General features: G+C 40.8%; 1 protein-coding gene across 1 annotated transcript; it reads left to right on the forward strand.

The window, feature by feature from the left end:
- Positions 1 to 138: 138 nt before the first annotated feature.
- Positions 139 to 9,310, forward strand: LOC145940559 (uncharacterized). Its single transcript, XM_083045861.1, has 5 exons — positions 139 to 1,242; positions 1,966 to 2,033; positions 2,238 to 3,227; positions 3,321 to 3,650; positions 3,731 to 9,310. Exons 1-5 carry the CDS (start codon positions 822 to 824, stop codon positions 6,410 to 6,412), a joined length of 4,491 nt encoding a protein of 1,496 aa, XP_082901987.1. The 5' UTR covers positions 139 to 821; the 3' UTR covers positions 6,413 to 9,310.
- The last annotated feature ends 2,233 nt before the right edge of the window (positions 9,311 to 11,543 follow it).

An 11,543-nucleotide genomic window follows, 5' to 3' on the forward strand; every position in this document is an offset into this window, starting at 1 on the left:
AGTTCTTTTGCCCACTGTTCTTTTGCGCACCGTGCTGGTAGGCACCCCTACCGGCGGGGCGGGTGCGGGAGGAGGGGCCGAAGGCCCCCCTTGCACCCCGCGCGCGCGCGCGCGTGTGTGTGTGTGTGTGTGAATAGAGCATGTGTCGCGCATTTTCGTGTGCAAACGAACGGTGCGCAAAAGAACTGTGCGCAAAAGAACTGTGGGCAAAAGAACTGTGCGCAACTTTATGTGTCTAATAGCACGGTGTGCAATTGCAACGTGTGCAATTGTACTGTGCGCAAATGAAGGCTTCTCCGATCTTTCGACATCTTTCAAAACTGTGACATTGAATCTTATATTTATTTATTTCGTATCTCTTTGATTACAATTGTGAGAAAACACGTCACATAATATAGAGCCCATTTTCGCGAATTTCTTAAAATTGTGATAAAACAATAATTTTTATAAAGCAGGAATCGTAAGATGAACTTGTATAATACAATTTACAAAGTGCACTTGTACAAAAATTATTATGTAATTTTGCAAAACATGAGGGAGATTTGTCGCAAGATTTCGCTTCGCGGGAGCGTGAATCGGGAATCGAAAAGTTTGGAACGGAAAAGCACGTTTTCTCTCGCGAAGATCGAAGATTCCGGCGGATAAAAATGTCCGAGCGCGAGATAGAACCGTCCCGCCTACTGGCTCGCCCCCCACTCGGCGACGTCGGCGCGGTCGGCGTCGACGAATGGCGATCGGCGCGCGTCGTCGCCGGCAAGCGCGACCGCCAATCCGCGGCGGCGTAGTATCGTCGCGTCCGGGATGTCGCTCACGGAACCAAGATGGCATCTGAGGACGGTGCGGGTATCGTGTCAAACGTAGGATGCGATGTAAATAATACGAGCGACCGTGCGCCGGACCTAGTTGGGAGCGAAGCAGCGGACGGGACGACGTCCGGGACGACGTGGCGACGCGACGTCGTCGTCGAGAGGACGGCCGCTCGCGCGAGCGATCCCGCGGGTGATTCGCCCGGGACGCCCACGGGTTTCCCAGCAGCGTCACCGTTTCACGCGAACACGGAAGGGCACGCGTCACCGAGGGACTCGGGCCCCGCGAGCTCGTCTCACCCGTGTGATGTGGATGAACGGGTCGCGGGCGACAGCGAGACGTTTACCCCACGGCGCAGCATGTCTCATCCTGCCTCATCTCTCACCGACCGTATCCTGGACGACCGCACCGTTCGTCTTCCGGAAGAAACAGACGGTAATTAGCATTTTGTGTCACTTGCCGTTGTTGTTGCGTCCAGTCCTCGGAGAATATTTCGAGAACGGATCTGCATATCCTTTGTACAATACAATCCGAGTTGCCTCACAGTTTATGACAAACAGATTTTTGTGCGTCGATCCAGTTTTTCTATTACGGACATAACAATTAAATAATTATTAAACTGAATTTGTTCAATTTGGAAAGCTATGTATACCTACTGTTACTTATAAATTATCTTCGAATAATATTGCATATATGTGTATAGATTTGTAAAAAATTTATATCTTTCTAATTTATTACTTTTTTTAAATATATAACTCTTTTTAAATATATAAAAGATATAAATAATGAGATATTTAATCTGCAGATGTATTAGTATCGATATATAAGAGAGCAAATTCCATTTGTTTTAAATAGAATAACAAGAGTGAACTAATTATAGCTCCACTTTCATAATATTAACTGTTTGTCACAATGTATACTATACGTTTGTTTTTTCTTATATTCTTTTAAAATAAAATGACATTTTTAAAAATGTTGCTATAATTTATATAACTAATCAAGTAGCAAAAGCTGAATTTTATTTCTGAAAAGAAAATAATTTTTTCCTAAAAAAAAAAAGCAAAAAAAAAATATCTTACATAATAAATGTAAAATCAAAGTAACATACAGTTTCACTTATATATTTTAATTAAACGGAGTGTTATATATTTGATGCAGGGAATCCAGATCATTGCAACAATGATGTAGTAAAAGCTGCCAGAGAGCCAGTTCAACATGTTATACATGTAAGTACTAATAAATTATATATACTAGTAGATAAGCAATTTATGCAAAATATATTTTATATTCATATATTAAAATTAGTGAGTATTAGGTTTTGCAGAATTTTTTGCACACACTACTATAAATAAAATAATTCCTGCATATTTTGCATTGTAGATTATTATAGAATATCACAATATTTGTCATCTATACTATTTTCTATTTAGGTTGATTCTGCATGTAACAACGACATGATGTTATCCGGAAACATGCATGCGTTATCTACAAAGGTAAAATTAGAAGGCTGTGTGAATTTCTCCAACAACACCCCGCAACTTGGAGAAAGCCCGCAGAGCAATGGAGAAGTGATCAGCAGTCCCAGGAGTCCTGACTATCCTCCAAGAGTTTCTGTCAGTCCGCATCCTCGTAGTCCAGACACGACGTTCTCCATCAGCATGATGTCGGCCAATTCTACAGTTATTATGGACACAGCGAAATATAATGAAGAGAGTGCTGACAATGTGGCTACGCGTACAGATGAAACGACCGAGTATCCGTTTTGCCCATCGCCATCGGAAAAGATTAGCGACTCACAAGTTGACATTACGAAAACTGAATCGAATAAACAGCAGGATGCCGAAAGTGCTGATGAAAAATACATCACAGATAGAGAATTAAAAGTAGAATCTATTGAAATTAAGAAGGAATCGACAGACTCACTACAGGAAAAATCCGAATGGTTAGAGGATGGTTTCTCCACTGTAGATAGAGTGGCTGCTACGATAGTAGCATCTCAAGAGAAATCCACCGTTAATTCATCTTCCAGTTCGCATTCAAAAACCTATTCGTCCTCGAGGGAGAAACGTTCGAAAGAAGACAGACGACACTGTTCACGGTGTCAAAAACGTAAAGGGATAAAAAGAGCGAGTATCGGTGTACAGTGCAAACGAGATCGACATGTGTTATGCGGTAAATCTTCCCTTTCCTTCTCAAAGTCGACTAATGAGAATCTAAGGTTAAATCTACAAACGAAAAACTACAAGATGCTTAATAATCCTGTGATGAAAAGTGAATTGCTGGAAGGCCTAAAGTACAAGAAGTTTATTCACATAGAAACGTATCCCAATGGCGGCGCGACGGTAGTCCATATGTATCAGGACGAAATTGAAAGTTTATCGCGCGAACAAATGGAAGAATTGGCGCAAGAGTACTTCAAGGTATAAATTGCGATTCTTGCGATGCAAAGCTTTTTCAATTTTGTATCGCAGTGAACGAGATTATAATGAAACCTTTCTATATTTCTCTTCTAGGTGGTTTTCGGCGAAGACGAAAATGGAAATGCTCATCATGTCATGGGTATAGTACACAATGCAGCTGCATATCTACCCGATCTTTTGGACTATATGGCGAATAGTTATTCTACATTAACTGTAAAGAACGGAGTATTGGGTAGGAACAGCGACATAGAAACTACCACAATGGCTCAATACAAAGATCAAGTCTGTAAAGCTTACAGCAACGGCACCATTAGATATGGGCCGTTGCACCAAATAAGTCTCGTGGGCACTGTTCACGAGGAGGTGGGCGGATATTTTCCGGATCTACTGCAGAAATTGGAAGAGAATCCGTTTCTAAAAATGGTAAATCACAAACATATTTGTAAATTCACATGTACATTTGTTACATCAATTTGTTAATACAATCGTATTCTGTATTCTAGACGATGCCTTGGGGACCCTTGTCCGTTGTGAAGATGGACACACCGCAGGAATCGAACGATGGCCCTATCCTATGGATCCGACCAGGCGAGCAGTTGGTACCAACGGCCGACATGAACAAGAGTCCGTACAAACGACGCAGGACCGGTATCAACGAACTGAGAAATCTGCAGTACCTCCCACGACTGAGCGAGGCACGGGAGTACATGTTCGAGGATCGTACGAAGGCGCACGCCGATCACGTTGGCCACGGATTGGATAGAATGACCACGGCGGCGGTCGGTGTGTTGAAGGCTATCCACGGCGGCCAAGCGTCCGAATACAATAGGATCACAAAGGACGTTGTGGCTTTTTACGCCGGTGATTTTACCGAACTCGTGGAAAAACTGCAGTTGGACTTACACGAACCGCCGATATCACAGTGCGTACAGTGGGTGGAGGATGCGAAGCTGAATCAGCTGCGCAGGCAGGGTGTCCGTTACGCCAAGATAAATCTCTACGATAATGATATATATTTTCTACCGCGCAACATCATCCATCAATTCAGGACGGTATCGGCCGTCTCTAGCATCGCTTGGCACATCAGATTGAAGCAGTATTATCCAGAGTCGCAACACAGTTCGAGCACTAGGCACATTCGTGTTGTAAATGAGTCGGCTCATCGTATCAAGGAGAAGAAACCTCTGGAAGCTGTTGGCGTAGGCGACGAACAAAAGGAGAACACGAATCGCCAGCGCTTGGAACAGAAACTGCCGATTGATCCTCTCGAGAAGGCAAAGGAGAGGGCGGCCGAATATCAGGGTAATTTGAAGAAATCCGACCAGCACGGGAAGCATCGCAAGAGTCGACATCACTCCAAACATTCATCACTTAAACAAAAGAGTAAGGAAGACGGTAACGACAATGCATCATCGGATCCGTTCGACAGCACCAAGTCGTCCAAGAGCGAAATCAATGAACAGAAACAGATTAACGACAAGAGGGATGAGAAGAGATCAGAGAAAAAGCATAAGGATCGTCGTCGCAGCAGCGACAAATCGAGCAGTCATCACACGCACAGCAGCAACGGTAGTTCTGATAATTGTCACTCTTGTAAGAAGAAGAAATATGACAGCAACGGTCACAAGCTCGATCATCGTTGCAGTCATCATGAGAGATCCAGCAGTAAGAGCATATCGAGTAAAGAAACTGTTTCTAGCGTAGTGGAAACAAGAACAGTTTCGAAATTCGATAGCTCGTCCTCCTTGAAGGATGCTAAGAGACGACTAAGTGGATTATCTCCGTTAAAGGACACGTCCGGAAACGGAGATTGTCCGACCGTTCTCGAGGAGGAGATACTGAAGCAGCGACAGGCCGTTGGCAAAACATACGCTACCGAAGTGGTGGACAGGGCGCTGGAGATAGCCTACAAATCGAAGACCGATGTCGAGGAGGTTTGCCAGTCGCTGCGTGCTGAAGTTTCGGAGGCGTCGAAGGAGGTGCTAGAAAAGATTCATAAAGAAAGCTTTGAGATTGCCGAACAGTGGTTCAAGGACGATACCACGAAATTAGAAAGGTACTGTCATCTCCTGGAGATGGAGACCGTGTTGGCGTTCACGTCGAAGAGGGACTGCGCGACGGAGAATGCCGTTAAGGCGTTGATCGAAATGGCGGAGGACGAAGCGAAGGAAAGAGCGAAAAATGAGAAAACCGCTGACTTTGCGACCAGTGACAACACATGCGACGCAAATTCAACGAAGAGGACAACAACAACGACGCCGACGACGACAACGGCGACGACAACAACTAGTATTTCCTCGTACCCTTCCATTGCGACCTTCGCGTCTCCGTCTACCGAAAACGAAAGACACAGCAACGGCAGGAATGGCAGCAGCGATGAAAACTCAGCGAAATCGTCCGAGTCTCAGGCGCATTCGAAATCAAAATGCAAGTGCAGAGACGAAAAGGACTACAGGGAGCGAAGGCACAAGAAGAAGAGAGATCACGAAAGAGATCACGAGAGGCGGGAGCGAAAGCACGATCGACATCACCATCGGAGCCCCCAGATAAAATCCGATTCTAAAACACCCGACGATGCTGGCAAGGACGATGCTGCGAACATTCCCGAGTTGTCGCACAATTATCCGATCGTCGAAAAGTCGGAACGGTCCAGTTCGAAGGATGACGAGAAGAAGTCGCAGGAGAAGAGGAGGAAATGCCACTGCGGTCATCACTGCAGTCACAGACACGGGGAGAAGAGGTCGTCTGGGAGCAGTAGCAGTAGCATCGACAGAGGCAAAGACAGAGTCAAAGACAGAGTCGAGTCGTTCCCGCTCGTGACGGTGCATCATTCCCACTCTTCGAGTTCAAGACACAAGAGGAAATCCAGCTCGTCCACCGAGCACAAGGAACCCAAGAAATTGTATGTAGTAGAAAAGTATTCGAGCGCGCAAATCGCCGAGTCGAGCACGCTGGTAAATGTGACGACAGCGATCACGACGACGAATTCGACGACGACGGTGACGACGACGGCGACGACGGCGACGACAGCGATGGCGATGACGACGACGGCGACGGCGACGATGGCAACGACAGCGACGACGACGGCGACGGCGACGATGGCAACGACAGCGACGACGACGACGGCAGCGACGACGACGACGACAGACTTGTTGCCGGAAAACACTGTTGTGTCAAACACGTGAAAAGGTTACTACAATTATTCTCGATGATTATAGTACAATCCGCTCGTTAGGAGCGCGAGTCTTGCACGCGGCGGAACGAAACCGATGCTTCGTTCGACTCGACCGCCTAAAATGCGAAGCCTAAAACGAGTAATTCTCCATCCGGTGCGGCTAAACGTGCAAGCTTCGCAATTGGAACTAGAGAGGCGATAGAGAGAGAGAGGAGAGAGGGGAGAGAGGAGAGAGAGAGAGAGAGACAACGGAGAAGAAATTATGCATCAGGTATATATCACGGGAAACGTATACTCCTACCAAAGTAGAGATCGCCGTGTTTCAATCCAAAGACGAGAGATAGGACCTTTACTGATTGAGAGAATTTGCTACTTTTCTCCTTCCCGCGACTACAGATGCATATGTACACTCGTACATTTAAACACACACACACACACAGATATATTATACATACCTATATACAGACATACACACCGCCTTAGTCTCGAACCGAGAAGTTTACAATAAAGTTTACGAGAAAGTAGTTATTCTTTAGAAAATACTTATACATTTACACATGTACACACATACACGCATGCATTCTCCGATACAGGATCGCAAAAATTATTTTGTTACAAGAGAACTCTGGACGTTCCACACACATAAACACACATATACACACCACACCCGCTCTGAGAGAATGAAAAATAAAAGATATTTATAAGATATATGAGACGACCAAACGAGAGGTGTATAAAAGGGGAATTTGTATAAAATCGCGCGATCGCGCGAAGATTAATCTCGATTGATGCGACGGAAGTGTGTTTTGTACATAAATATTAAAATATATTATGTTCTTTTCAGAGAATCGTATCTCTCATCACACACGAGACTCGCTTAACTTATTTATGTGCGTTCTTCTATGCGTTAATTATTTATGATTTCATTGGCCATTGTGCTATAACGTGAAACGCTCGGTCCATATTATATACGAAAGATTTATCAGTCGACGCGGCCGTTTTGCAATTCTTAATAGCGCAATTGTAGAGATTTGTGCTATAATCGAATATTTATATCTTAGATACGTAGGATGTTGTAAGGAATGAAAATATGTAGGACATCTTGTGCGTATGTCTGCGTGTGTGTGTGTGTGTGTATGTTTATGTTTGTGCGCGATGATAAATGTAAGATAATTAAGGTACTGATCGTAGGATAAGGAAGACACTTCTACACATGGTTTTATGTTTGATACATACGAAAAACCGTCGCGATGAGAGTCAAAAGTGACTCGACGACATCCTTTATATTATCTCTCGAGAGTTTATCTTAACGAATAATAGTTACGTATTACATTAAGGATACCCTTAACTCTCTCTCGCTAGAGTTGCTAGCCGATACTAGGTATCGCCGATCTTTCCCTAATAATTCTTTCCACACGAGGGGCATAAAAAATGATTATCTTTTAATATCGCGGAGAATCGTTCTTCCCTTTCCTTCTTCGTTTCTTCGCTGAATCGTTAAAAACCGTATATATACGTTAACAGATGTACAAACTCTACGCCTTCGCAGACAGAAAATTATTTGAAACATTTGAGACAGACTGATCGTCAATGACATTTTCTCGGCTCCGACGTACAACGGATTTCCGGTTCTCCGGTCGATCTACATTGAGAGAGAATTTTCTCTTAGAATTTACCCTGAAAATCATGGTAATCGTCGGACAATATAGTATGGAAAGAATTTTATGAGAATTTCTCCGATTAATATTTATCACAATAAAATATAAAACATGTTTGATTAATTTTACTAAACTGCATAGTAAAATTAATCAAACATGTTTTATATTTTATTGTGATAAATATTAATCGGAGAAATTCTCATAAAATTCTTTCAATGCCATATTGTCCCACGATTACCATGATTTTCAGGATAAATTCTACGAGAAAATTCTCTCTGTCTATAAATTCTCTATAGAGTTTTTCTCGATTCGTAAGAAACGCCGACGTATAAATGTCTCTATATACGGAGTATATCGATATTAAATAAAAGAGCGACACGCGAAACCGAAAGAGTCTGACGGATCTTGACAGGACATACGTTGTACATATTGAATGTGCCTCGCGTTTGCGACAGCGAACTTTTCTTTTTCATTATATATCTTCCCGTATATTTCGTTACGATGTAAATAGCAATGATGACTATATGCTTTATTTTGTAAGTTATATGGTCGTGTGTTATGCGACGTTATACATTATATTCTCGATATTCTGACGTATATCGAGACACTAATAAAAATGTCGATGTTACGCTTTCGTTATACATGAAAAACCCGCTTTCGGACACGTCTTATTTTGATTTTACGTTTATTTATATATACATTTATATATGTTCACGCTATATATTCATTTAATTTTCAGTTGTTATACCAGTATCGTTACTTTAGGATAATTTCGACTGCAGATTTCTGTTACAATGCGAATTTTCAATAAACAAGTTTGCGCAGTGTAAATATATGGAGCAAATTCTTTTACTGGCTTTTCTCGCGAGGTGAAATAAAATAAAAAAGATAAAAAAAAAGGAACATTTACACCGGGTGATACGTACGACGAAAGTGTACACAGATGACAGACGCGTACATATATATTTAGTATTCCGCATGGAGGATATACTCACGATTTACTGTATAGAGAATCATTTTCGAGCACATGACAAGCGTGTACAATTGCTGTAAATTTTAGTTCTATAGAATCGTAGGTGCCTAAAGTCTCAGCAATGATCTAATAAGATGATCGTCAAAAAGTGTGAATCTATTCATCCGCATACATATAGAGAGACTTCTTTTTAGACTTTTCTATCCTTAGAGATCTTTTCGAAGAAAGTTTCTTTTTCTTTCACACATTAAATAAAGCAAAGCATTGTCTCCTGAAAGGAGCAGACTTTCGGCGAATTAATAATTGACAAATGAGAGGACACCTTAGAGCATATTATGCGAGAGAGAAAGGTATAGTAATTCCTATTCGTTTTCTATACGCGTGCGCTAAATTAGCAGACATGAATGACAGCTCCAAATTTCTTTTAAAATAGATAACTGCATAGCAATAACAGTTGCTTAGAAACAACATTTGCGCACAGAAGACGATTAGGAACTTATACCTTTCTCTCTCGCACATATGTTGTGAACACTTTCAGACCAGTATTCTCCCTCCATATCTATATGCTCTAAGGAGGACACAAGGGAGGAAGACACGCGTGCGAACCAAAAAAGAGTGTCATGAAAATTTGATTTGACAACGAGCGGACAATTACTTAAAAAGAAAAAAATACGATAAACGATATGTCCTCGCGAGAAAAGGACCAAAATTAAAACCAAAGGCCTCCCTCCCCTCCCCTCTGCGAGAGGAGGCTCGGATCGATTGTAACACTTTTTGAAGTCAAAATCTGATTACAATTGAATCCAAATCTCCCTGCGAGCGTGATTCGCTCGCAACGTAAATGATGAAAAAAAAAGGAAATAATCATAGGTGCTGAATACTGAACGACACTTGATATTTTAAGGTGCCTTCGCTCTGTTCATTGTAGTAAAGCTGTACCAGTGCGTACAACTATAAAGCTGAATTGATTTACTCGATTCTGTAAAGATAAATATTGGTTTCCATGTGTATACAAGTAGAATAAGTGTACATTTTTTCATCGCTAGCGATGAACGCGAATATATATTGACGAACGTGCTGTTTCTCGCTTCCAAATGTTTCATCGTGCATGTGAACTTTTCAAAGAGAAAGAAAGAGAGAAAAAAAAATAGCAACAATGTGAGTAAATTTTTTTTCACGAAAGAGATTTGTAGACTGTATAACAGACATCTGTATAAACTGTAAGATACTGAAAATTAATTTAGATGGTCGAAAAATCGCGATATTTGCATGAAACATTCAGATCGCAAAAGTCAGATTTTTTTTCGTCAAAACTCGATTGCAATGCAAATATCAAATTAAGAGAAATATGCCGATTAAGACACGCAACGACAATTTACCGAAGTTAAATTGTTTAATTGCAAAAAAGATTGCTGGCTTAAGACTAGACACACCATATTTTAGATTTTTTAAATAGATTTATTATATATATTATATTTAAGTTAAAATTATTTTTACATTAGTCGAAAGTAGTTGGAAAAAAAGTATCAAAGCTATCTTTTATCGAAAAACGAAATGATTTGCATATCAATCTGTTCTTTCCAACTACATTTACTATATTTTGTGCAATTTTCTTCTATTCTGCCTTTTCTGTGTTCAAAATATGAATACTTTATTTTACTCGAAATATAACAAAGCTTGTTAAAAGAAATAGATTCAATCAATGCGTATCGATTGAAAATCTTTGATTTCGTGTTATATAATTAATATTCTACTTATCGAAAGATCTAGGTTGCCGAATACAAAGTTTCATCGATGCCAGAATGAAACGAAAAGTGCAATCACACGCATAATTTATTTTTATTGTAAAACAAGGTTGCGATCATGAATCAAGTTGATGAATGATCGATCCGATAGAAAACATTCGCGACAAGTGCGTTTCTTTCCGAATGAAAAAAAACATGCAAAGCGAAATAAGAGTCGATTTATCCAATTTTTCACACATTAGATAATGATCAGCTGATGTTTATATAAATATGAGAAGAGCGAGGAGCAAACAAAAGTATATAAAAAGCATCCTTTCATTATCGTTCTATTAAAAAGAAAAAAATGTCAATTTAACGTTGATTGATAAGAATTCAAGAAATATTGGTTAAATCGGCTACTGTACTCTGCTTTTCAATTAAATTTTATACGAGAAACGTGTCGTATCTCGATTGTACATATATTAAGTATATCTTATATAGGCCGTGCGATACCGTATGTGAAAAATAAATACCACAAACTGGTCTAAAGTCGATCCGAGCTGTCTATCTAATTGTAAAATCAATCTTGTATTTTTTTCTTTTGATTACAAAGAGATATAGTGCATTACAGTCTTATTTTTTGTAATGATATAAACTGCGGCATTATTCACACAAATGCACTTTCTTAGAAATAACAAGTGGATTTCAAGTAAAAGGAGAGGGGATATTTCGGTCGACTTTATCCTGTTTTACGGTAATTTTATTTCTCTCTTTTTTTCACACTCT

This window comes from Prenolepis imparis, unplaced genomic scaffold (assembly GCF_030444845.1).
Source record: "Prenolepis imparis isolate NDT839.2.m4 unplaced genomic scaffold, iyPreImpa1.0 SCAF_1, whole genome shotgun sequence".
Lineage (NCBI taxonomy): Eukaryota > Metazoa > Arthropoda > Insecta > Hymenoptera > Formicidae > Prenolepis > Prenolepis imparis.

Coding starts and splice junctions, on each gene's coding strand:
- LOC145940559 (XM_083045861.1), top strand. CDS start 822: ATGGCATCTGAGGACGGTGCGGGTATCGTGTCAAACGTAGGATGCGAT. Junction 1,243..1,965: donor TCTTCCGGAAGAAACAGACG/GTAATTAGCATT, acceptor TATTTGATGCAG/GGAATCCAGATCATTGCAAC. Junction 3,651..3,730: donor AGAATCCGTTTCTAAAAATG/GTAAATCACAAA, acceptor TCTGTATTCTAG/ACGATGCCTTGGGGACCCTT.